The 27,694-nt window shown below is 42.1% G+C and overlaps 1 protein-coding gene across 1 annotated transcript; it reads right to left on the bottom strand.

Annotated features, from left to right (window-relative positions):
- Window positions 1-2,512: 2,512 nt before the first annotated feature.
- Window positions 2,513-23,874, bottom strand: Actg2 (actin gamma 2, smooth muscle). The gene is made up of 9 exons (XM_027943825.3): window positions 23,823-23,874; window positions 15,947-16,108; window positions 14,675-14,803; window positions 9,368-9,478; window positions 9,018-9,102; window positions 6,946-7,107; window positions 5,943-6,134; window positions 4,433-4,614; window positions 2,513-2,721 (listed from the first exon to the last, which is right to left on the bottom strand). Exons 2-9 carry the CDS (start codon window positions 16,070-16,072, stop codon window positions 2,578-2,580), a joined length of 1,131 nt encoding a protein of 376 aa, XP_027799626.1. The 5' UTR covers window positions 16,073-16,108; window positions 23,823-23,874; the 3' UTR covers window positions 2,513-2,577.
- Window positions 23,875-27,694: the final 3,820 nt, after the last annotated feature.

The raw sequence follows: 27,694 nt of genomic DNA, 5'->3' as shown, positions 1-27,694 counted from the left end.
TATAGGGAGATGTTTAAGAATGTGGCCTCGGGCTGGAAGTATAGCTCAGTGGTAGAGTGCTTGCCTAGCATGCTCAGGGGCCTGATCTCCATCCCCAGCACCACGAAATAAAATCAAGTAAAATAAAATAAATGACCTGGGTGAGGATTAGGAGGGAGAATCCACTAGCAGTACCTGTCTTTCATGTTCCTCAAGACACTATTCTTCTAGATAACTCAATATCCACTGAAGTACTGGGGATTGAATGCAGGGTACTTTACCACTGAGCTACATCCCCAGCCCTTTTAATTTTTTATTTATTTAATTTTTAAATTTATTTATTTATTTATTTGAGACAGGATCTCACTAAGTTATTTAGAGCCTCACTATATTGCTGAATCTGGCCTTGAATTTGCTATCTATCCTCCTGCCTCAGCCTCCTGAATGCTGGCATTACAGGCTTGAACCAACATACCCAGCAGTACTTTTTTTTTTCTTGAAAAAAGAGTGGGGTAGGAGAAGGGGAAAGTAGTAGAAAAGAGGAAGCGGGAGGAGGAAGTGGTGAGGGAAGTAAGATGGGTATGGGGGATCAGATGATAAGCCTACCTATCTTTCCCCCATGCTGTGATTCCAACACACCCCTCTAAAGCAGGTGGTGTTAGTGCTATCTGTCCTGGTGTGTATGTGTCTGTCCTCTAGCCTCCTCCTTGTGCTTTCTCTTCCAACAGCCAGCCTTTTCTTCATATCCTCCTGGAGTATATCCTCACTAATTGCTGGAAGGTGTGGGACTGTGAAATCCAGCCTTCCTGCCTCCAGTCAGGCTCAGCTTAGACTCTAGAATTGCAGTGTGGAGATCAGGCTGAAGCTGCCTGCTGGGGCACTTTGCCCGAGATCATCCCCTTGCTAGGCTTCCTCTTTCTTCTTGTGCCTCTCCTAGTCTATTTACCAGGTTTCCCTGAGAGCACTTCCTTAGTAAGTCACTTCATTTCAGGATCTGCTTCTAAGGCTGAAGTCCTCTAAGAGTTTTTGAAAACATGCTCCTCGACTCCACCTATCTCCAGAAGGCAAGGGCAAGGATGGCGATAGAAAAACATCTTACATTGAGGTCCCTGCATTTAACTACGGAGCCCCACTGTCTCCAAGTGGGTGTGTCTGGGGTGGCTTAGACAGGATGTGATCAGGAACATGGAACTTGGCTACAGGGAGAGAAGGAAGAGGCACCAGGCAGAGCTGAGGACCTTGTCCTGCTACTGAGTAGCTGGGTGGCCTAGTAACTAGTAAATAGCTGTAAAAGGAAGATAACACCAGTACCTGCTTTATATGGTTATGTTGAAGATTAAAGGAGGCAATCGTGGAGCTGGGGTTGTGGCTCAGTGGTAGAGTGCTTGCCTGGCATGTATGAGGCACTGGGGCGGGGGGTTGATCCTCAGCACCACATAAGAATTAAATTGAATAAAGGAACTGTATACATTAAAAAAAAAAAAAAAGGAGGCAGTCATGTGAGGCTCTCGACACAGTGCCTAGCATGTTATAAGTACAACTAACATTTAGTGAGTACTTTAACATTTAGCTTTATTTTCTCAAAGCACTCTCTTTAAAAAATATAATATGTGGCCTTTTAAAACATATTTATTTATTTTTATGTGGTGCTGAGGCTCAAACCCAGTGCCTCACATGTGCAAGGCAAGTACTCTACCACTGAGCTACTGCCCCAGCCCCTCTCAGCACTTTCTGGATGCTTCTGTTTGCCCTCATGTCATTGTGATACATGTTCACATGTTTGTCTCCCCTTTTATGCAGTGATATCTTGATAGGAAGGAACTGTCTTTGTGAGAAACATAAATCACATGTGGTCTTACCCAGGAACTCTACATGCCCAAAATTCAGCAACTACTTATAAAAGTAGAGAATTGACCAAGGGCAGGGGACAGAGAAAAATATAATACGAAGCAGATGGGAGAGAAAAAAGAGAAGGGACAAAGAGATCGAATGAAGGAAAATAAAAGTTCTTCCCAAGGGTGCTGTTCCTTTCTTGATTAATTTTGGAGCCAAATGCAACCCAATCTTCAATGACAAAGGACCTGAGAGATCTTAGGCCCATTGTGAGTTTCCTTTTCTAAGTACAAATAACCATGTGTTTGAGCCACTTATGTCACATCCTATATGACTTGGGTTTGTGTGCTCTAGTGTATTGCCCTTGCGTACGAGGATTTACACCTCTGAAAGCCCAGGTTTCTTAATCCCCCAAAGTCATCTAGCGCATATTCTTACTTATGTTCAAGGAAGAGGAGAAAAGATGGTACAGCTTTGGAGTCAGATATACTTGAATTTTAATCTTGGTTCTGTGTAATCCTCAGCAAGACTTCACTTCTCTGAGTCTCATTTTTGTCTTCTATAGCACAGGGATAAGAATAGTATCTAAAGTACCAAAGGAGCACTGTGTAGACTAGAAATAATTTGAGAAAAGCCCTTAGCATTGTGTATGAGACACAGCCCAGGAAAAAAAAAGAGTCCACAAGAGAAGTAAGGCTTGCAGGTTTAATGTTTCAGTAACTGGTATCAACAGTCTCAAGAGAATCCTGAGAACCTGTTGTGACTTTAGAAGCACTTCCTGTGGACAATGGAGGGTCCTGCCTCATCGTACTCAGGCTTGCTGATCCACATCTGTTGGAAGGTGGAGAGAGAGGCCAGGATGGAGCCTCCGATCCAGACTGAGTACTTCCGTTCAGGGGGAGCAATAATCTGCAAAGAGTAAATGTTTGAATCATGATCAGCCCCCAAGAGCAACAGGCAAGGAAGTTGAGCATGGTAGCACATACCTGTAGTTCCCCCGCCCCAGACCTTAGGCAACAAAAGAAAAGAACTGGAAAGGAGGACCAGAAATCTTCTCACCATGCTTCTAGACTGCCCTGGGAAAGGGCGGCCTCCATGATCAGAAATGAACAGGATAAACATTGTGGTAGACTAGATATGTCTACTTCCCCACCCCTCCTCCCATCCTTATGGTAAAAATGCTTGCTGTACCCTGGTGGCTGTTTCTCAATGTAGATGAAGCGGGCACCTCAGACCTGTTGAACCAGAATCTGGGGTGAGGCTGGGTGTGGCATCCTGGCATGATGCCCTCCATGTGGCAGGCAAAGTAAGTACATTTCTCCTGAAGTTCTGGGTGGGAAGAGCCTGTAGGTTCTTGGCAGTTTTCTGGTGACCTGCTCTGCTACCCTGTGATGAGCACCTCCACCAGGCCAGGGAAGGCCCCAGCAGCCTTCCTTTCTGAGGAAAATTCTTAGAATTGTGACAGAGAACACATCTCCATTAGGCCTACTCCCCCAAGACCACCTTTATTGTGAGAGTAACTTTCCAGCAGTTTCTTCCTATTCCCAACTCTTTCTCTAAACCTGTTAGCAGGAAAGTTCCCAGAAACCCTGGGAAGGTAGGTATGATTGCTTGGAGACCAGAGGCTAGGGAGAAGTGGTAAACAGGTGGGCTTCCATCCTGCTGAGGCTCAGGACTTAGAAATGCACCCTGGGGAGAAGCAGTGTGGAAGTCCAGAGGCAGGATGAACAATGGATCAGAGCAGCTTAGCCAAGAAATCAGGAATGTCAGCTGGGCACAGTGGCACATGCCAAAAATCCCAGTGGCTAGGGAGGCTGAGACATGAGTTCAAAGCCAGCCTCAGCAATGGTGGGGCGCTTAGCAACTCAGTGAGACTCTGTCTCTAAATAAAATACAAAATAGGGCTGGGGATGTGGCTCAGTAGTTGAGTGCCCCTGAGTTCAGTCCCCAGTACCAAAAAAAAAAAAAAAAAAAAAAATCAGGAATGTCCCTGAGAGTTTTTAGTGGCAGCCAGCCCCATGAGCAAACATTCCCTTTTAAAATTTTGACCTCCTCTAGGGTAACATCCAAATTCTTGTAAAACTTTAAAGACATTTTAACTTTGCCTACTTTCTTCTTCTCTCCTTCTATTTCCCTCCTCCCAACTTCCTCCTACACTGACCCAATATTCTTTTTTTTTTGTTTGTTTTTTTCTTGGTACTGGGGATCAAACACAGGGTACTTTACCACTGAGCTACATCCTCAGTTCTTTTTATTCTTTATTTGAGACAGGGTCTCACTAATTTTCTGAGGCTGGCCTTAAATTTGTGATCCTCTTACATCAGTCTCCTGAGTTGCTGGGATTACAGGTATGTGCCACCATACCCAGCTCAATATTCTCTTTATCTCAAATTCTTTCAATTTATTCTTGTATGACATCCATATGACAAGAGTTCGTCCATGCTAAACATGTCTCTAGCCTATCAGGTCTCAAGAAACATAATCTGCCAAGATGAAATTTGCTCCAGACCAGGCTGCTGCTGAACCCAAGAGAACACCAGGTTCCTGTGCCTGTCAGCACCTCCCAGGTAGGCAGGTCTCTGTGCAAAGAATAGGAAAAGGTATCTAGGGCAAGACTCACCTTGATCTTCATGGTACTGGGGGCCAGGGCTGTGATCTCCTTCTGCATCCTGTCAGCAATGCCAGGGTACATGGTAGTGCCCCCAGAGAGGACATTGTTGGCATACAAATCCTTACGGATGTCAATGTCACACTTCATGATGGAATTGTAGGTTGTCTCATGAATTCCGGCAGACTCCATGCCTAGTGGCGATTACAAACCCATTGTTTCATAAACTCAGTTCCAGCTCCTCATATGATCCTTCTGCTGCTATTGCAACTGCCCTAGTTCAGAACTTTAATCAACGTCCCACCTGGATTACAAGAGTGGACCCCCAGCTGGTCTTGACCCTGCTTTTAGCTTCCCCCTGTTCTAACTGATCTTTCACACTGTTGACCACGGCATATTTCTAAAGGGACAATTCCTCTTACATACCAGCTTACATTACAGCTCTAATGTGATAAATTCACATAGCATAAAAATTCCCTATTATAGTATATTGTTCACAATAAAACCCATCAATTTGTACAACTATAGTGCACCAATAACAATGTGGAAGAATATATTGTTCAATAGTTTTTAGTGTATCCACAGAGCTGTGAAACCATCACAATACAATTTTAATTGATTAAAATTAAATCAAATTTAATATTCTCTTGGGGGACACATTTTTAATGCCCCCTAAAGAAACCCTCTACACTTATCATCCTCTTATACACCCCTAAGGAAAGTAATTGTCCTTGTGTTAAATATTACTTTATAATCCTTGTCTTAATACCGTCTGGTAGGTTCATCATTGTTTCCAATTTATAGATGAGAAAATTGGAACTTGAAGAAGGGAGTTAAGTCCAAGGTGACAGGATTTGGAGGGGCAGAGTTGGGACTTAAAATCAAGTCTGATCTCTTTCCTACTGTAGATATGTTCCAATGATTGGAAAATATCCTGATATGTGTAGGGTATTAATCTCATTCTTAGTTTCATTTTATATTCTCTAGCCTGTTTTTCCTTTATCTTTTTTTAACTTTTTCTAAGTTGTAGATGGACACAATACCTTTATTTTATATGTTTATTTTAATGTGGTGCTGGGGATGGAACTCAGTGCCTCATGCATGCTAGGCAAGTGCTCTACCCCTGAGCCACACCCCTGGCCCTCCTTTATCTTTTTAATTTTTTTTCTTTAGTTGTAGATAGATACAATACCTTTATTTATTTATTTTTATGTGGTGCTGAGGATCAAACCCAGTGCCTCACATGCACAATGCAAGTGCTCCACCACTGATCGATAACCCTAGCCCTGCTTTTCCTGCTTTTCCTTTATCTTGATTTCCTGGCCCTTTTATTTAAAATTAGATTTTATCCAGTTGTTTGTTTATATAGTTTTGATCCTTCCTGGAAAAATATGTATAAATAATAAACAAAATGTCCATGATTTCCTGGTATTTCTCTTTGCATACCTCGCCCACCCTTCACCTTGAACCCCTCCACTGTGCCCTCTAGATCAGTGAGCAGGGACTGAAAATAGCACCTCACCAATGAAAGAAGGCTGGAAGAGGGTCTCAGGGCAGCGGAAGCGCTCATTGCCAATGGTGATGACCTGCCCATCTGGCAGCTCATAACTCTTCTCCAGGGAGGAAGATGAGGCTGCTGTGGCCATCTCATTCTCAAAATCCAGGGCCACATAGCACAGTTTCTCCTTGATGTCTCTCACGATTTCTCGCTCAGCTGAGAAGAACAGAAATGACAAATAGTGGGTATTCGGTTCTGATAGCTTGTTTGTGCCACTGTGATCACCTTGAAAAACTCCTTATATCTATTTTGAATTCAGTCTTAGGATGATACCTGGATTATCCCCAAAGAAGGTCAATGGCCTCTTCATCCCATGTAAAATTGTCCACTTTTTTCTAAAATGGGAGTACAAAAGCTTTATTCCCAAGCAAAAGTTCGCATGGGATTTCCCCCTTGTTCTTATCACTGTCCTGATAATGCCATAGCCTTCCTGAGGGCCCTACAGGGCACACTTCCAATCTAGACTCAAACTTACACTTTGTTATCCCACAGAATATTAAGGCCCCTACCTAAAAACTCATTTGCACAGTAGGGCTGTGTGATGCCCCTCTTCTTAGAAATTCAAATCTCTTTAGTTTACAATTTTCTTCAGACAAACCCTAGCACCCCTAGGTAATGAAATGCACCACCATATCTTTACTACCATTCATCCCTGTCAAAGCCACAGGTCCCAGTGTGACACAAACAGAAGCAGCAGGTCCCTAATGAGGGAGAGGATGCTGGAAAAGCTGTAATGGAGGGGTTAGCTGAGTGACTCTTAGAGCACCCAAGCCTTGTCCCCATCCCCAGGGTGTCTTTATTAGGAATCTTCCTCCTTCAATAAGCCTGTCTTGACCAGAGGCACAGCCCCAGTTTTGGGTTAGTCTGCCCCCAAGAGAATTAGAGGACACTGGACCACAGAATTCTTCTTAGTCCTACCTCAGATTTGTTCTGAGTTCAAGTCAAAATCAGGAAAGGGGCTTGATACCTGTGGTCACAAAGGAATAGCCTCTCTCTGTGAGAATCTTCATGAGGTAGTCCGTGAGGTCGCGGCCAGCCAGGTCAAGGCGCATGATGGCGTGGGGTAGGGCATAGCCCTCATAGATGGGAACATTGTGGGTGACTCCATCCCCTGAATCTAGGACAATGCCTGTGGAGAGAGAGGATGGGGCAAATGAAAATCTCATTCTGTCTTTCATCTATTTTTTCTGAGATCTGTTACCAAATGATCTCTAGCTACCATATTTCCCTTTAGTAATTAAGAAAACTCACCCACCATGAGAATCATCATTCATATTTGTGTGTGTGTATATCAGTTTTTTTTCTCCCAAATGAGACTATAGGCCTCTAGAAGGCAAGTGAAATCTCTCCTTTTCTTGGATTCTTTGAAATACATTCATGGTAATGCACACTTGTTGATTTGCATTCAATCTAGGCTACATGTTCTTGAAGTAAGAGTGGAAATCCTTCAGGAATCAAACTAATACATATGTACCTACAATCAGAATGTTAAATCTGGAAGGAACTATGAAAACCAATCAATTTGAAAGGGATTAACATTCTCTACTAATGAAACTTTTAGTAAACCATGAAAGGAAATAAAATTTCTCTAAAAGAAATCCCTCTTGATCCAACAGCAATATTCTAATTGATGGGGAAACACCGCTAGATCAACATTTAAAAAAACATTTTATTTTATTTTTTACTTAGCATGATATTTTATTTCTCTTCTTTTCATATTTTTTGTTGGTCATCATTATCATTATTATTATTTTTGGGGATGCTAGGGATTTAATTCAGAGGACTCAACCACTGAGTCACATCCCCAGTACTATTTTTTGTATTTTATTTAGAGACAGGGTCTCACTAAGTTGCTTAGTGCCCCACTTTTTGCTGAGGCTGGCTTTGAACTCATGATCCTCCTGTCTCAGCCTCCAGAGCTGCTGGGGTTATAGGCATGCGCCATGGCACCTGATTGGTCACCATTATTTTTTAATATTGTCCTGGATGTTCTAGTCGATGTAGTAAGACAGAAAATGTAAATACAAAATATTATTACCAAAAATAAACAGAATTGTCATTATTTACATATGACATGGTTTTATGTTTAGGAGACTAAATGTACCAACTAAGAAACCATTAGACCATAATAAGATGGTTTGACAAGGGCCAGATGCAAAATAAATATTCAGAAACTGGTAATCTGCTCTTGTACACAAAAGTTTATTATGAAAAATTTTAGAATAAAAACTAGAGAAAACCAAAAGGTCTAGCAAAAGAGAAGTGGTTAAATAAATAAACAATGAAGCTATCATTCCATGACTACCATGTGTCCAGTAAACATGATGTTTATATCATAAAATCAAGTGCAAAGCCCAGAATACAAAACTGTGTGTGCTATGTATTTCATCCTTGCTGTCCTTATCACATGCAGTGAAATGATCTTTTACTTTTATCTCTCCCCCATTAAACTGTTCACTCCACGATGGCAGGATCTGTTTTATTTGTTGTGTATGTCCATGGCCTGGTACAGAATTTGGAACATTCTAGAGAGTAATGGGAAATATTTGATAGAGGAGTGAATGGATAAATGAATGAGTTCATGATGACTGAATGTTTGAATGATATTGATGAAAGCTGTCAAGTCCCTATTAAGGGTCATTTTGTGTTGAGGTTCTGTGTTTCCAGAATATCCTTCCACAGCAAGGTCACATACATATAACGTCTATCACCACAGGTTCTACCTTTGCTAACTTTATGAGGTAGAACATTCCAGGGTCATGGGATGTGTGTATAAGTTCCTGGAATGCTACCATAAGGAACAGCCCTCACTGAATGTGTGTGCTAGTTATGCTTTGTTCATGTAAATTCTTTCCAACTCTATGAAGTAAGCTCAGACCCAGCATTTCCCATAGGCATTCCTATCTGTTAACTCTAAGCATAATTTTCTCCTGGACTTTGGCTCTCCCTTTAATTGTTCCATGCAGGATCCTCTGCAGGAGGTCCGCTTGACCTTACTTCCCCTGAAATCAGAAAGAAAGAAATTACAGGGCTACTTACCTGTGGTGCGGCCAGAGGCATAGAGAGAGAGCACAGCTTGAATGGCGACGTACATGGCAGGGACATTGAAGGTTTCAAACATGATCTGAAAGGACAGTGAAGAATAAAGAACTATCTGTCAAAAATTGCAGCACCTTTTGGGCTATAGAGTGGTTTGTAATCTTATTAAGGGTAGGAACTAAGCCAATTTGGTACTTTATACTATTCCCACTTCCTATAGGCCTTGCCCTGGGCTATATAGAAGGCCCTCAAAACAGTCTGTTGCACTGATGTATGAAGGGGAGAAAGTATCTGATTTGAGCATCCATGTTGCACTCTTGTGCCAGACCTCAAGTCTTGCCAACTCTTACCTGGGTCATCTTCTCCCTGTTGGCCTTGGGATTTAGTGGGGCCTCTGTGAGCAGGGTGGGGTGCTCTTCTGGTGCTACCCGTAGCTCATTGTAGAAGGAGTGATGCCAGATCTGGTTGAGACAAAAGCCAGATTAGCCCAGCAGACTCCCAGCAGGCTGGAAAATTCTAACAAGCCCCTGTAAGGGGAGTGGATGGGTTGGATCTGGAGAGGAGAAAGGTCAGCTTTGGGATTTCTAATTGACACTTAAAGGACATATTCTTTCTCAACAGGGCCCCAGGCAGGCCAGCCCTGGGGCCAATATACTGTGTGTGTTGATTATTTCCACTGGACTTTCCTTCTTCCTGTTTCTCCTTTATCTCCTTTGCTTTGTGCCTCAAAGGAGATGGGCATATTGTTCATCACTTTCTGAATTCTGTGTTTGGCCAGTGGAAGATTCTAGCAAGAGAATTAGAGAGTAGGAGGAGAGAAAGTGGTCAGGGCATTTCTCCTGGCAATGGTGTGGTCCTCCATGAACTGGTGGGTAGCTCCTTTTTCAGGACTTCAGCTCTCACTGGGCTCCAATGACACTGCCCTCCCCCACTTTGTCCTTTCAGACTTAGGGGTGTGAGAGCTCTCACTGTTTCTGGCACTTGGGTGCTTTAACATCCCTTTCTGGTTACCTTAACCCTGCTCACATCTTTTTTTTTTTTTTTTTAATCAATTAAAATAAAGAGTATACTGTCTCCTGCTGGGAACCTAACTGATATCTGACTAGGCTAATTGGTGCTTAGAGCAGGATTTCTCATCCCAGCACTGTGACATTCAAGGTTGGATAATTCTTTGTTGAGTGGGCAGATCTGTACATTATAGGATGTTCAGCAGCATCCTTGGTCTCCATTCATTAGATGCTAGTAGCACCTTTCCAATTGTGACAATTAAAAATATCTCCAGATATTACCAAATGTTCTCTGGGAGGCAAAAGATGATACAATAATTGTCTTTATTTCAGAGAAATTTGGTACTAGTGACAGGGAAATGGGGCTTTGGTTGCTTTCAGAGGTAGGACATAGGGTCACTTGGTCCCCTTGAACCCGTATATTTGTGAACTTTGGTAGGAGGATGCTAAGTGTAATGAAGGTAGATGTGAATCAGACATGGTGCCCAGTTCTTTTGAAATCTGAAGGGATGAAAGACAGTCAAAAACACAAACTGCAAAGACATACCAAATTGTTTGGTTAAGAAAGAGGCAGGAGTTGTCAAAATCTGGGAGATTTGAATGGGTCTGAAAGCAAAGAAGGTCTCCAGAGGTGGGGAAAAGCATCTGAGGCAGAGGAAATGGCACAAGCAGAGGCCCTGACTTGAAGGTTTAGCAGGATCATGAAAAATAGCAATTGGTCTTAAAAAGGTGATGTTTCTTAAAATGTGCCCCTGGATGCTCTCTCTCAGCATAACCTGGGACCATTGTCCCAGGTGCAGGTTCCTAGGCTCTATTCCAGACCAACCAAATCAGTATCTTTACATGTGGGTCCAAGCACCTGCACTTCATTCTATTTTATTAACAAAGTATTGTATCCTAAAAGTTGAAAATATTTATAATTCAAAAAAAGAAGAAAAAAATTATTAAAATATCCCAAATTTCCATCAACTAATAACAGTTAACATTTTGTTTTTGTTCTGAATCTTTTCTTTATGTATTTTAAAATTTGTTATTATTATTTACTTATTTCATATTATTATTATACTATGTTCAAATTTGTTTTCATAGCATAAATAACTTTCTCTTTCATAGTCAATATTCATTTTTAGTAAAGTAAGGAAATATTTTTAGTGCTTCAATAGTTTATCATATATGTCATATATTTAATCATTACTATTAGAGTGTCTGATTTTTGTTTATAAATGATCCTGTAAAAATTATCTTTGTGCACTTTATATTTTCTGTTTTGAATTCAAGATGTTTTACAGAGAAGAATCCTAAATGTGGAGTTAGGAGACTAAAAGATGTGGCAACTGGGAGACTATTTTCTGTGACCGACAAATGTTAAACTACTCCTTAAGAATAAGTAGGGGCTGGGGTTGTGGTTCAGTGGTAGTGCGCTTGCTTAGCATGTGTGAGGCACTGGGTTTGATTCTCAGCACCGCATATAAATAAATGAATAAAATAAAGGTCTATCAACATCTAAAAAATTTTTTAAAAAATAGAATAAGAAAGGGCTGGGGATATGGCTTAAGTAACAGCGTGCTCGCCTGGCATGCGAGAGGCACTGGGTTCGATCCTCAGCACCACATTAAAATAAATAAATAAATAAATAAAGATATTGTGTCCACCTAAAGCTAAAAAAAAAAAAAAATAGAATAAGAAAGTAGCTGAGCATAGCAGTATAAACCTGTAACCCCAATGACATGGGAAACTGAGGCAGGAGGGTCTCAAGTTTGAGCCTCAGCAACTTAGCAAGACCCTTTCTTAAAATAAAAAATGGAAAGGTCAGGGGATGGAGCTCACATGTAGAGCACTCATGGTTCAATTCCCAGTAACAAAAAAATAAATAAATAAGAAAGTGGCTATTTTGCTTAAATTCAATGTTTTCACTCTTAAAATATGAAATAATTTGATAGGTAAAAAATAATATCTGGTTGCTTTAATTTTAAGTGTTTCAAAATGAGTTTTAAATCTTTTCAAATTTGCAACTTTTTATAATTTCCATTTGACAAATTACCTGTTCATATCCTTTATTTGTCTAAGGGACATTTTGTGGTTTTAATTACCAATTTGCCTTAGCTATTTATATTAATCCTTTAATGCACTTTAGTATTTTTTACAATTTGACATTTGACTTTTGATTTTCTTGATATGCTAGAAATTATGATTTTTTTAAGAAGTCAAATTTGTCTTTTCTCTGAATACTTTCACCAGAAAACTGATTAAACATGCACATTTACTTTTTAAAATTATTTATTTATTTATTTATTTATTACCAGGGATTGAACCCAGGGGTGCTTAACCTCTGAGCCACATCCCCAGCCCTTTTTTAAAATTTTTAGAGAGTCTTGCTAAGTTGCTTTTGGCCTTGATAAATTGCTGAGGCTGGTCTTGAACTTGTGATCCTCCTGCTTTAGCCTCCCCAGCCTCTGGGATTACAGGTATATGCCATCGTGCCTGGCTATTCTTTGAATTTTTATATTTAATTTTCTCTTCAAGTGATATATATTTGGTTAAATAGTATGAGATAAGATTCTTCAGCCCCTCAAATAACTAATCAGTTGTCCCAGAGTAATTCGCTGAATGATCCTTTTTTCTCCTCTAGTGTTGGAAGTTTCATGTATCATATAATCCCTTTTTACCTTTGTGCTGGCATCAAATTGTTCTAATTTTTATAACTCATATTTATATTTTAGAATTTGGCCGGTCTCACTAATAATTTTTCTTACTCCTTTTCTTCTCATAATCTTTGCCCATTTATTTCTCCAATCATACTTTATGACTATTTTGCATAATTTTTCTTGTACTGGCAATGAGTGTATAAATTATTTGGGGGAAATTTGGCAGCCTTACCCTATTTAGTTTTTCTTTTTAAGGCATGTATTATTATTATCCTAGAGGCTTCTTTGAAGGATTCATACATTATCACTACTGTAAAAAAATATTTTATTACTTATGTTTTCAAGTTAGAGATCGTGAGATATATATAAATAAAAAATATCACTTTCTCTTTAGCACTAATCCATGTTCTAGGATTATACTAAATATTCACCTAATTCAATCTCCAAAGCAACCTAATTAAGGAAATATTTTTATCTTCACTTACCAATGAGGAAACTAAGTTTTAGAGAGTGGGATTTGCACCCAAGTCTCTCCAATGATGCCGGTGTCCATGATCTCCCCCACTTGACTGTAATGTAAAAGCTATTGCATTTTATGTGCTTATCTCATATCCAGAGCAACCAAATCCAGGATTTAGAGAATTACAGAGTTCAACTCAATATTCTTCATTTCTAATGGCAGTCTGCTCAATAAGCTCTCTGTTACCTTTCAAAAGACGATCATCTTAGAAATAAAGACTCTCATACAACTGTCAGTGGAATTGATTGAAGGAATATTAGAGCCAGGCACAGTGGTACATACCTATAATCTCAGCAGCTTAGAGGCTGAGGCAGGAGAATCCAAAGTTAAAAGTCAGCCTCAGTTACTTAATGAGGTACTAAGCAACTTAATGAGACTGTCTTAGAATAAAAAATAAAAAGGGGGCTGGAGTTGTGGCTTAATGGTAGAGCACTTGCCTAGTGTATGTGAGGCACTGGGTTCAATCCTCAGCACTGCAAATAAATAAATAAAATAAAGGTCTATTGACAACTAAAAAATATTTAAAAAAAAATAATAAAAAAGGCTGGGGATGTGACTCAGTGGTAAATTGCCCCTGGGTTAAATCTGTAGTTACCCCTCCCCCAAAGAGAGAATATTAGAAAGGCTCTGTAAGCATTTTGCACACGAGTTTGTTTGTCACAAATGTTAGCATTTTTAAAATGCTCTCTCTTTACATTTTCTTACACAAAAGAACTTCTTGAAACCCCCAGAGTCCTACTTAAGATTTTCATTAAAGAATCATGATAATAATATAACATCAATTCACCTATCTGAAATCAAAACAGAGAAAATAAAAAGGGAGAGAGGGTTATTTGCATCTCTGGAGGTAGCACCAGCATTTTATTTTAGGTACCAGGAATTGAGCCACATCCCCAGCCCTTTCTATTTTCAAATTTGAGACAGGGTCTCAGTAAGTTGCTAAGGCTGGCCTTGAACCTATGATCCTCCTGCCTCACCGCCCCTTCCCCCAGCCCCAGTCACTGAGATTACAGGTGCGTGCCATTGCACCCAGCAGCACTAGCATTTTGAACAAGGGTGAATATTGACTGGAGCGAAGGTAGTGAAAGGAGGACACTGGAAATGAGATATGGCCAGGTCCTCAGATGCCATGACAGGAAGTTAGGAACTTACTGTTGTTAATGAGGAGCTACTGACGATTCTAGAAGATGTGAATGACCTGAGCTGATGTTTCTAGAAAGAGGAGCTTTGCAGCAGGGTAGAGAATAGGGTGAGTGAGGGCCGGAGATAAAGAAAGCAGTGGGAAGCCATTGCAACAGTCCAGGGAGAGAGTTTGGCAGCATAGGTTGGAGAAGTTATCATGGGGGATGGAAAGAAAAGAAAGAAGGAGGTGAGAACATTTTCAAGGAAGAGTTGTCAGGGCACAGTGGGTTGTGAGATTCTAGGGTCATGATGATGGATCATTGTTAAAATAAACACAGGGGGATTGTGGGGCAGTCCAGATACCTTCTCCATGTCATCCCAGTTGGTGATGATGCCGTGTTCAATGGGGTATTTGAGAGTCAGGATCCCTCGTTTGCTCTGAGCCTCATCCCCAACGTAGCTGTCTTTCTGGCCCATTCCCACCATCACACCCTGCAAGAGACAAGGAAAGAGAGTGAAGCTGCTGAAGGCTTCCTACAGAGGGATTCAGGCACTAGGCTAACTCTGGAGAAGGAAGAAAATGAGAAAAAGAGCCCCCCAGATACAGGACAACAGAAGGTAAGGGTGGGCAGACACATGTGAGTGTGGAGGTGACAAGAGGAGGAGGTAAGAGATTTCCTGTGGGCTGGTTTTTCTTCTCTCTCCTAAGACAATGTCATTTTTTTTTTTTTTTAGATAAAACAATGCCCATCCATACACTTTTCCTCCCTCTTCTCCCCCGGCCCCATCACACCCACCCCCCGACATGTACTTGCTCTCCTTAAGTGCCCTGTGCTTATGCTCCACACCTCCACATTTTGCTTGTGCTCTCCTTTCCACTAGCTGGAATCCTCCTGAGCCTCTGGTATCTATTTTTCTACGAAGCTTTCCCTTTCCCAGATTCCTCTCTGCCTATTATTCCCCTTTGGTGAAATATTTTTGCCTATTTCACAACCCATGATCTCAAGTGAGTTGTGTGTCATCTTCACAAAATGCAAATTTTTTAAAAGCAAGAGGCTTAATAAGCCAATCCCAAAAAACCAAAGGCCAAATGTTCTCTCTGATATGCTAACTCACAATAAGCAGGGGTGGGGGAGGATAGAAGTACATTGGATCAGACAAAGGGGAATGAAGGGAAGGGAGCGGGATGGGAATAAGAAAGACAGTAGTAGGAATTGGACCTAACTTTCCTCTGACCAGGTCACGTACAACCACAAAAATGGGAAGTTGTACTCCATATGTGTGTAATATGTCAAAATACACTCTACTGTCATGTATAACTAAAAAGAACAAATAAAAAATTTTAAAAAGCAAGAGCCTTATTTAATCTCATGTATCTTCATTCCTCCAAACCTAGCAACTCCCAAAACTTAAGCCCAGACATAACACATCATGGTATGACTGATAAATATTGGTTTTGGCATGGGATAATTCTGTTTAAAGAGTTGCACTCTATCTTTGGTCAGCAAACAGCCTCCCACCCCACCCCAGCACACATTTGTGTACATACACACACACACACACACACACACACAGCATAGTTTCCACAATGTGGCTCGTAGTGGTTCAAAGTTTTGGATCCAAATGAGCACAAACCTGGTGGCGAGGGCGGCCCACGATAGAGGGGAAGACAGCCCGGGGGGCATCATCTCCTGCAAAGCCTGCCTTGCACAGGCCAGAACCATTGTCACACACAAGTGCTGTAGTCTCTTCTTCACACATGGTGAGTGTAGCTGAGTGAACTGAGGCCTGGAGCACCTTGGGGTTGTAGGAGAAGAGAACCCGTCAACTGCGTGTCAAATCATATTATAAATATCTTCTTGGTTTGGGGATCTTGCATCACCTGCAATCAGGGTCCAGTTCCAGAAAGGGCAGGTGTGGACCTGGCCTCCCATTCTCTGCCAGTTGGGCTTTTCCCCTCTACCCTGCTGTTATGGAGTGATTTATGTCCCTTCTCGAATTCCTATATTAAAGTCCTGATCCCCAGTACCTCAGAATGTGACTGCATTTGGAGATAGGGTCTTTAAAACGGTCATTAAATGGAAATGAGGTCACTAATCTAATATGGCTGGTGTTCAATATGACTACTCCCACAGAAAGTATATCCTTATAAGAGAAAATTAGGACATGGATTCATGTAGAAGGTGGCTACAAGAAGGTAAGGGTGAGAAGACAGCCAGCTACGAGCCAAGGAGACAGGCCTCAGGAGAAACCACCCTGCCAACACCTTGATCTTGACCTCAGACATCTAGTCTCCAGAAACATGAAAAAATTAATTTCTATTGTTCAAGTACTCAGTCTGTGGTACTTAGTTATGGTCATCCTGCCAAAATCAGCTTTCATCTCATGGAGTGAATCACTAAAAGACTTGAAGTTTAGGAAAAGAGTTGAAAAAAATTGCAATATACCTAACAAAGGGTTATTATTTACGATATACAAAGAACTCCTACAAACCAATAAGAAAGTAAATAACTGAAAACAAAAGATAAAGACTGAATAGATAATTGACAGAAAAGGAAATGCAAATACCCAACAAAAGATGCATTAGCCTCTCTACTTACCAGAAAAATGCAAATTACAGAAGAACATCTTCCACTCATATTGTTAAGATTCAAAGTTTTATGACAAGTGTTGGCAAAAATGTAGGAAAACTGGTACTTTTTAATTAGGGAAACACAGGATGCACAATTTGAAAAGACCCAAATATCCAAATAATGGGATACATCACTGTACTGTATTGTAGTTAACAGAAGAACAAGGCATATCTATATGGGCTAACATGGGTAGATTTAAAAACCATTCTTGCTGAAAAGCAAATTATAAAATAGAACATGAAGCTGAAACCATTTATGTGATTTCTTTCTTTTCCCCCTTTTTTTTTTGTATCAGGAATTGAACCCAGGGGCCCATAACCACTGAGCAACTTCCTCAGCCCTTTTATATGTTTTATTTTGAGACAGGGTCTTAATAAGTTGCTTAAGGTCTCCCAAGTTGCTGAGGCTGGCTTTGAACTTGTGATCCTCTCCTGCCTCAGCCTCTGGAGCTGCTGGGATTACAGGCATGTGCCACTGCACCTGGCTATGTGATTTCTTTCTTTCCTTCTTATTTATTTATTTATCTAACTATTTATTTATTTATTTATACAAGGGGTTGAACTCAAGGGCACTTAACCACTGAGCCACATCCCCAGACCTATTTTTGTATTTTATTTAGAAACAGGGTCTCATTGAGTTGCTTAGGGCCTCACTAAATTGCTGAGGCTGCCTTTGAACTTGCGATCCTCCTGCCTCAGCCTCCTGAGCTGCTGGGATTATAGGTATGCACCACTGCACCTGGTTTATACGACTTCTTTTTAAAGCATAAAAGCATTATGTATTTTCCATGATTTCCTACTTGTGGATATAAATATATAGCAAAAATTCTGAAAGGCTACCTAATAGGTCATTGTGATTGCCTCTGGGGGTGGGGAAGGGGACAGGAAAAGGAGGTGCTGGGTTATATCTGCAATGATTTAACTTTTTAAGGAGACCGCATTCATATATAGCTTATATAAACAAAAATCGATAATATATTAAAGAAAAAAGACGCAGTAGTTATCTGTGAAGACTACAGTCCTAAGGGTAGAAGGACCTCGAAGAGGATGGGGAGAGAGAGGAAGGGAAGGAACTTCGTGATGGGACTTGCCGTCTGCTGCCTTGACAGATGGAGAAAACAGCATTCCTTCCTCCATGATGAGGACTAAATCAGTACGATGTGAATTGATGAAGGAATTAATTTTTCCAACATCGGAGACAGTCTTTCTTCCTTCCTGCCTCTCTTCCTTCTTTCCTTTATCCTCCCTCCCTTCCTTCCTTTTTTTTTTTTTGTGTGTGTGTGTGTGTGTGCCAGGGATTAAACTCAGGGGCACTAGATCACCAAGCCATATCCCCAGCCCAATTTTTGTATTTTATTTAGAGACAGGGTCTCACTGAGTTGCTTAATGCCTCACTTTTGCTGAGGCTGGCTTTGATCCTTCTGTCTCAGCCTCCTGAGCTGCTGGGATTACGGGCATGCACCACATGCCCCAGCGCCTTCCTTCCTTTTTTGATTAAAGACAGCATCAAACAAATTCTTGGCACTTGGTGATTAACAAGAAACAACAGGATCTCAGGGAGCAGTGAGCAGGTGGCCCTCTAGCTGAGACACAGGGGTAGGGTGCAGTGGACTTGGACAGACCCCAGCAGAGAGGGCTGCAGAATGTGTGACCACAGGTGGCTCCGTCAGGGAGAGGGAGAGAGAGGGGCCCCAAATGGCCTTATGCTGAAAGTGGACGGTGAAGACCATGGCTAAAACAAAGAGGAGACAGAGTCTCAGACCTGTGAATGCAAGGTCAGAAAGGATATGGAGGGATGGAGCAGAAGCTTATTAGAGCAATTTTAAGATGAAAATTCTGTTTGAGGTAGGACTCCCAATAGGAGAGGCCTTTTAAAATCTGCTTTGCTTCTGTCTCTGTTGGTCCTCAGAATCTCGAAATGGCAGTGGAGCTTAGTCTCATCTTTCTAGCCCTATGGGGCCCAGAAGAGAATAGCCCTATTGATAAAGCCATGTGGCTAAGCAATAAGACCATTAGGCAAATTTACAGCTGGCTGAATTTCTGGCACTGAAAGGTGTTAGTTAATGGTGGATATCAACCTGGAGGTGGCAACATGCCTCAGAGCTTTACTCTAAGTCTTTCCCCAGGTGACATTTTTATAAATGAGTTGAATGAAAACAGAGAGTACTGGCTGATTGAATTTCTGGATAAAACAGAACTAGGGGAGAGAGTAATATTAAATAGTTTGGATGGAAGAATCAAAATCCAAGAAGTTCCAAAAAAACAGAGAAAATGAGTTGAATCAAAGAAGATGAAATGCAGTGGGGTAAGTAAGAGGTTCCACGTGTGAGTCTCAATGACCAAACTATGAAAGCTCTTGTTTAGCACCTGTGAGTAGGACCTGGTGTCTTATGGAGTGCCAGCAATGCTGTGACCAGGATTAATTGATTGATTTTACATTGCTGAGGAACCTAGGGCCTTGTACAAGCTTGGGCAAGCACTCTACCACGGAGCTATATTTCTCCTACCCTGTGTCCATTTTTCGGGCCCACTTTTACTGGTCAGGGTATGGAGAAGTAGGTTTATAATCACTGCTATCGAGGGTCCTATTGTCCTGCTTTTCTGAAGGGGAATTTTAAAATACTTATGAAAATCCTTAAAAACATACATAAATTTTGGTTGGACAAAAAACACTTCTAAAAATCCCTTCTTATGAACCGTCACATGCCTCTTTATCACAGCTTTTTTTAATATTTATTTTTTAGTTGTAGTTGAACACAATACCTTTATTTTATTTATTTATTTTTATTTGGTTCTGAGGACTGAACCCAGGGCTTCTCACATGCTAGGCAAGCACTCTACCACTGAGCCACAACCCCAGCACACAGTTTTTTTGAAATAGTCAAAATTGGATATAGCCCTGATGTTGAAAAGTTATTGAATAAGTGGGATTATTAACTAATTAACAGGAACCTACGTACAATAGCAATATATTTAATGCAATGAAAAAGGTGCAAGTTGCTTTGTTAGGTGAAACACCACAGTGTACTCAGTGTTTCCACGTTTGGTGAAAAGTGTTTTAAGTTTACGAAATGTGGTATTCTTCATGTATACAGCATCATCTATTTAACCCACACAATGTCCCTGAAAGAAGCAATTTTAAATCCCATCTCACAGACTTGGAAACCACCTTGCACAGAAGTTAAAGAACTTGTCCAGGACCTCCCAGGCCTGGCATCACCCCAGGACAGGTCTGAAGCCTGAGGGTGTGTTGTCCCCACCACTTTGGTGAAATTGTCCTAACTTCTCCATGTTTGGTGTTTTGCTTCTGCCTGCCTGTTCCTCTAGAGCTGTTGGCAGCAAAAGCAGCAAAACAAAAGGGTCTGTGTTCTTTCCTCTCTGTGAACCTCTGAGCTCCTCCTCTGCCAGCACCATATCTGAGTTGACATTTATAGCCCCAGCACCTAATTCGCAGTTTAGTGCAGAGTAGGTGCTCAATAAATGTCGGGTGACAATCCCATCACTTGGCGGACCCATTCTGCTCTGCCCCTTGGATCCTCAGGTACTTGATTTGAAACGACATGGACACAGTTTTCTCTTCACCAGCTGACCAATTCCAACCGGTGGTCCACCTTGAAGGGAAGACAGCGTCCAAAACCAAAGGGTGGCAGGGAGGTAAAGCTGTAGCTCTATGACTGTCTAGCTCCAGAGCCCCCTCTGTCCTTCTCTCGGGTGTGATTTATAGTTCCAGTCCCTCTGGCTTTTCAGTTAACCCTTTGCCTCCCTCCTGATGTTCCACATACACAGACAGAATCAGAGCCTCCGACTTTGTTTCCAGGCAGTGTGGCTGCTGAGACAAACCACAAAGCAACTTAAAACCGTCAACAGGACCATTCTGCAGCACTTCAGGTGCTTTAAATCTGTTTCTGCTAAACCAAAGAAGAAGTGAGGGTGGTGACGGCAGGGTGAGGGCTGGCGGCCTAGAGCGGAGCCTCTGTGGGGCCCCACAGCACCCCGGGAAGAAAGGCTCTACCCTGGAGTCAGACTCCTGGAATGTCTCTGCCAGGGAAATTCTAACCCTTCCTCAGCTGCTTTCTGGTAATCTGTGGCTAGTCTCGAGCATGTCAGCTGAATCAGAGCCAAAGGCACTGTGGTTTCCTGGGGTCACAACCACTTTGTGCTTGAGGGAAGCTGAGCGGATTGTTCTGGCTCTTTCAGCACACAATACATCTGGACTTCATTGAGGCTTGCATGGAGTTAGAAATGCAGTTTTAATTTATTATTTTCCCCCAAAGGTGGCCAAAACCCCAAACTTAATGAGTGCAAATAATCTGCTCACTCACCCATCTCCCTGGTCAACCCTGACTCAGAGGTGTGAAAATCTTCCCTCCCTACCACTCTGAAGGAACAAGTTTGACCACAGAACTCCTCTCACATCTTCTTTCTTTGCCCTTATCCTCCCTCCTGGGACACCCTCCCAACACCCTCGTCCACATGTCCCTCCTGGCCTCCAGTTTCCTGCTCTGAAAATGATAACATCTGTCTCACAAGATGATGAATCCAATGAAATGAAAGTGCTGTATAAATTGTAAACCAAGGTAGGCAAACTCAGGCCTGTTTTTGTACAGCCCACAAGCTAAGAATTTTTTTTCCATATTTTTGAACAGCTGGAAAAAGATTAATAGAGTACTGTTCCATTTTACATAAAATTCAATTTCAAGGTCTACAAATAAAGTTTTATTGGGACACAGAAATGCCCACTCATTTCCATATTATCTATGACTGCTTTTGTTACAATGGCAGAGTTGAGAGTAGTTAAGACAGAACTTCAGGCTCACAAAGCCTAAAAATATTCACTATCTGGAATACTATATAAAAAGCATATAAACCCCCATTGTAAAGGGCACATAAAATAATAATTCTTATTAATTTCTCTTATTCTTCTCCATCAAAGTTTACTTCTGGCAAATTCCTTGCATGTATTATTTTGTCAAATGAACCCCAATATTGTCTAATTATAATGCTCCAATAAAAAAAGAATTTCTAGGATGGAGCTTGTCATATTGGAAAAGATTAAGGTTTGAATTTAAGCCAGTTTCAAAATACATTTTCATTTTAGTGGACAATTTTGGCCCCCAAAGGAAGATCTCTTGATGGTGGAATTTCACACTGTAGTTGGGTATATATTTGGAGTGAGGGCTTCAAATGATTATTATCTGCCCCTCCCCTAACATATATAAATACTGCAATAGTTTGGATATTTTTTTTTAAAATAGCTTGCTAGTTTCTCCCCCGCCACCCACACATTTTTTATTGGTGCATTATAGTTGTACAGAGTAGTGACATTTGTTGTTACATATTCATACATGAACACAATGAAACAATATAATTTGGCCAATAGTTTGGATGTTGAATATCCCCCAAAGGCCTATGTGCTAAACATTTGTTCCCCAGAGTGGCATATTGGGAGATGGTAGAACCTTCAGAAGGTGGGGCCTAGTGGGAGGTCATTGGGTCATTGGGTCATGCCCTTGAATGGGACTGTGGGACTCCAGCCTCTTTTTCTCAGTTTCCCAGGCCTTGTATAGAATTGCACTGCTCATGGCACATTCTCCAGCACCTAACCATCTCCATCAAGGGAGGCTCTGCCTCTTTCCAGCCCAAGGTCTACTCTGAAAGTGAAACCCACATTTAGATAGTAAAGGTGGGTGCTCAGAGCCTCCCCATGCAAAGTATGGTCCCAGACCAGCAGTCTTAGCATCATCTAGGAGCTGCTTGGGTATATAAATCATCAGTCCCACCCCTAGCCTACTAAATCAGAATCTGGGGTAACTGTGGGATGATCTGTTTTAATAAGCCTTCTAGAGGATTCTTATAGTCTGAAGACTTACGACCAGGCCCTGGCCATGTTAGTCTGAGTGCTGTACTTTATACATTTAGTCCTTACTACAGAGCTAATTAGTATATTGTTACCTTTACCCCATTTTATAGGTAAGAAAACTGAGGTTACTCACTAACTTTGGCTACCAGTCTGCTTCCAAGGCCCTGTACCATGACACCAACCTGCCTCAGCTGTTAAAAAAGATGTTAGTGGATTCAGACCACAGAAATGGAACTGACCTCTCTATCTCACTTCCTTTTGATTCTTTGTGTGTGTGTGTGTGTGTGTGTGTGTGTGTGTTTGGGGCACCATGGCCTTCACAGGTTATTTTGCAGATGAGTGTGTGTGTCTTTCAGATGAGTTGCTTAGCCTCTCTGGACCTCAGTGTTCTCATTAGAGGAGAATGAATTAATTGGCTTCAAAGTGCCTTCCAGCCCTAAAACCAAGGACACAGGACACTTGTCCCTAACTTACCCTTGACTTTTCCTCATCTACAATGAACCTAGAACCTTCAGAGATTGAGAAAATTCTCTACATCAGCCAAGCAAGCACAAACCAGAGAACAGAAAGACTTACTTGGAGAATGAAAGAAAATAACTTTGTATTCCCAACATAGACATCTCATGGACACCAGGACCATCAAATACCCTGAGAAGATACTGTTTTTCTGCAAAATATCTGCTTTCCTAAAACACCCTCCCAGACATTCTGACCCATGACAAAGGACATCTGAGTGAGCCGGGCAAGTAGAGACTGCAGGCGCCACATCCCAGCAGCCTCCTGGCCTAAGAGCAGGGAACATGGTTCCAAGCTGCCCCTGCCCCAGGATGCTCCCTGGCCAGAAATGGCCTTTCCTGGCAGGCAGCATTGTGCTTGCAGGCACTGCTGCCACCAAGAGCCTTGACGTTTGTGACCTGGGCCAGCGTCATGGAAGCCAGGCCAATCTGGAGGCTCCTCCTGCACCCAGAGGCCAGGCAGCCCCAGAAAGGAAGAGGCTGCAGAAGCTGTGTGGTACTCACCGAGGGTGTGAGAGGTCCTTCTCCCAGTGACTGAGGGCTGCTGTGTCTTTGGCAGAAATACCAGAGCAATATAAAACCCCAGAGGCGGATCTTCTTTAAACAGAGTCCCTAAAAAGGCCAGCTGACGGTGTGTTAGCAATATTACCATATAAGGTGGTTTTTTCAATAAATTGGCCTTGGGGGGTGTAGAGGGGGGGTTGGTAGAGTGAATTATCATTTGAAAAATGTATGCAAAAGGATTCGAGTGGCAACAGCCCCAGTGCTGGTGGATTTGTTCCTTTTAGGCTGCACTTGCATAAACAAAACTCACACCAGGCCTTATAAGCTGCCCAGAGCAAGGCCAGATGCCGCTCTGCTCCCAGAGAGAGAACCATACCAAGAATGGCAGTGGGCCTCCTCTGTCCACACCTCCCTCCTCAGGCCTGCTACCCACTGCCCTGGGGTCTGCCTAGGACACTCTTTCAGTGTCCCCAAAATGGGCACTGTTGTGCCTTATCTGATGCAAGCCCAGAAAGCTAAAAGGAAATACCATCTTTACTGGGGAAGGGATCTCATGTGCCCTGCTTGCTTGCTGCCCTGGACTTTCATTCTCTGCTGGATTACCTCTACTTGTCCCCAAAATACTGAGAATTGCAGGCCAAGGAACCTGCTTCAGGGTTGAGGCATACATAACAAGACTCTTAAGCCTCCGAAACTTCCAGAATTCTGTGGTTCTTCCTCCTCTTTTTTTAAAAAAAACCTTGTGTACTCTCCCTGGGGAGTTGTTTCATGTCCCACAACATCAGCTATCAGTTCTGTAGCAATTCCAACTCCATGATGCCACAGTCCCAACACCTCACATCTGATCCAGAAGGAAGGCACCAACTGCCTACTGGAGAGCTCCATCCTGGTGACTCTACTCTTCAAGCTCAGCTATCCAAAACTGACTGAGTTTCCCATACCCACAAAGCCACTGTGTCTCCCGGGGTTACCTCCTTCTGAGTTCTTCCTCACAGTCCTTCAATCTAGAAGCCTCTTTCTCCCTCATGCCCCACAATCACCTGGGTACTTTTCTTGGTGGTCCTGAAGTGTGTTTCTATCGTGTCCTCCTTTGCTCCCTGCTTTAGGCTCTGCACCTGACTGGCCTGAAGTGGGCCATAGCTTTTTTTTTTTTTTTCCTCCGTATGGGGGATTGAACTCAGGGGTGCTTATCACTGAGCCACATTCCCAGCCCCTTTTAAATTTATTTAGCCAGGCGCAGTGGCGCATGCCTGAATCCCAGTGGCTCAGAAGGCTGAGGCAAGAGGATCGTGAGTTCAAAGCCAGCCTCAGAAATTTAGCGAGGCACTTAGCAGCTCAGTGAGACCCTGTCTCTAAATAAAATACCAAATACTGGGGATATGGCTCAGTGGGTTCAATCCCTGATACCGATACCCCCATCATTTCTTTCTTTCTTTCAGACAGGGTCTCAATGAGTTGTTTAGGGTCCTGCTAAATTGTTGAGGCTGGCTTTGAACTTGTGATCCTAATGCCTCAGCCTCCTGAGCACTGGGATTACAGGCATGCACCATCACACCCAGCAGGCCATTTTATTTATATGCGATGCTGAGAATCGAACCCAGTACCTCACACATGCTAGGCAAGTGCTCTACCACTGAGCTACTACCCCAGCCCCAGGCCATAGCTTCTTGGTTGGCTTTCCTGACCCTGCTCCATTTTTAAACCCAGTTGTTACCTAATTGTGGGGCCACCAACATGTAGCACCAGCATGACATTGGCATTTGTCTAAACTGCCATTCCTCAGGCTTTACCCAGACCTATTAAATCAGAAGTTGTGGGAAGCTCAGTCATCTGTGTTTTACAAGCCTCATCCCCAAACCCAGGTGTCCAGGAAAACTACCCTTCGATAGAGGCACACACTGGAGGCCCTGAGCAGGGAGTTCTAGGTAGTGGCCTAGTGCAGGTCTAGCTTTCCCATTAGCTGAGAACTCAGGCAAGGGTGATGTGGAAAAGGAGTGTCCTCTGCTAAAAGACCAGAGGAGGATTAGGGGAGGCTTTACCTGATGGCCTTTGGTCATCATTAGGGACACTGGTCATCATTAGGAATACTTAACTCATTTTTTAAAAAATTTTTCTTTTAGTTGTAGATGGACACAAGAACTTTATTTTATTTATTTATTTTTATGTGGTGCTAAGAATCAAACCCAGTGCCTCACACGTGCTAGGTGAGCACTCTACCACTGAGCCACAACCCCAGCCCCACTTAACTCATTTTTGACCACTGGTCTCAGTGCTTAATGGCCTAAGTCTAAATTCCAGGCCCTGTGGAAGCTTTCCCCAGGGAATGAATCCTGGAGGAAGAGGGCTTCCTGGAGCCTGTTGCATAGCAGAGGCTGAGTGAGATGTGAGCTGTCTAAGCAGGGACAGGGTGCCTTCGCTTCTGACTGCTGGAGGCAGGCAGCTTGACACTAAGTGCTAGGGCCATAAACTCCCCCTTCTCCTGAGTCTCCCTTCCTGGGAAAGGATGAGGACAAGGCAGGGACAAGACACGAGTCTCCCTTGACTTGATCAGGGATCTAAAGGGTGTCAGGATTGGCTCAGTTTCCTTCAAATCATTCAGCACCGTGGTCAGGGTTCAGATAGGGACACCTGTTTTTGTGGATATTCACACCTATGTTGGCACAATCTGCTAATAAACAATAAAAAGCATATGTCAATTTTAAAAAAAAAATTAATTTAAAAAATAAAATAAAATAAAAAAGAACACAACACACTAAAGAGAAACAACAACAACAAAAAAAAAAACCCAGGGAAGTCTGTTGACCAAAAACAGCCCGGAGACCAGAAAGGGGATGAGCTGAAGAAACTGGAGCTCTCAGGAAGTGCTTAGGGAAGCTGGGGTATGCCAGGAATTGGATAAGAGAAAGGAGCGGGGAGGGCAAACCAGGTGGCAGAGGCTTTCTACGCACTGAGCTCCACCCTCAGGCCTTTTTAAAATTTTTATTTTGAGACAGGGCCTTGCTAACTGCCCAGGCCTTAAACTTGCTATCCTCCTGCCTCAGCCTCCCGCATTGCTGGGATTACAGGAGTGCACCACCGTGCCTGGCTGACATTTGCCTTTTGATATTGTCCACTGAAATTTGTCTTACTGAAGTTTAATCAAATGTCTTTCCTTTTTGTAGTTTGTCCTTCGTAACATCCTTAAGAAGGCTAAGTACTTCTTTCGAAAATTTTTTTAAATAAAAAAAACTTTAATTGTGGTAAAACACACAAGAAAACAAAAATTTATCATCTTAACCATTTTTACATGCACAGTTCCATTGTGTTAAGTATTTTCATATTGTTGTTGAATCAATCACCAGAACATTGTCATTTTCCAAAACTGAACTCTAGATCTTTTGAACAATACTGCTCCCTTCCCACCAGTCCCTGGCATCACCATTGTATTTTTGGTCTCTATAAATCTGACAACTCTGAGTACCTCCTATCTATGGAATCATACAGTATTTGTTTGTTTGTTTGTTTGTTTTGCAAATGGGTTATTTCATGTATCAAAATGTCCTCAAGCTTTACCCATGCCGTAGCATAAATCAGAATTTCTTTCCTTTTTAAGGTTGAATGGTCTGTCATTGTATGTATTATCAACATTCAAAAAACGGGGTGGGGGGGTAATCTACAATAAGGAAACTTTTATTTGGGAATCAAACATGAAAATGAAATTTCAATTTGAGATACACACACTGTCCTGGATAGCCTCAAGTATGCTCAGAGAACAAAGGAAGGTTGGGGCTTTATTGGAAAAGAGAAAAACTATGTAAATTGTTTTGAAAGTTCATTGGTGCAGGTGGTCACTAAGTAAAACTTACAGTCTTAAAAAGTCATAGGAGGCTGTT

Source organism: Marmota flaviventris, chromosome 14 (genome assembly GCF_047511675.1).
Source record: "Marmota flaviventris isolate mMarFla1 chromosome 14, mMarFla1.hap1, whole genome shotgun sequence".
In the NCBI taxonomy this organism is placed as follows: domain Eukaryota; kingdom Metazoa; phylum Chordata; class Mammalia; order Rodentia; family Sciuridae; genus Marmota; species Marmota flaviventris.
This window is presented reverse-complemented; position numbering and strand designations above follow the sequence as displayed.

Coding starts and splice junctions, on each gene's coding strand:
- Actg2 (XM_027943825.3), bottom strand. CDS start 16,072: ATGTGTGAAGAAGAGACTACAGCACTTGTGTGTGACAATGGTTCTGGC. Junction 9,479..14,674: donor ACTGGGATGACATGGAGAAG/GTATCTGGACTG, acceptor TGTCTCAACCAG/ATCTGGCATCACTCCTTCTA. Junction 4,615..5,942: donor CTTCCAGCCTTCTTTCATTG/GTGAGGTGCTAT, acceptor AATCGCCACTAG/GCATGGAGTCTGCCGGAATT.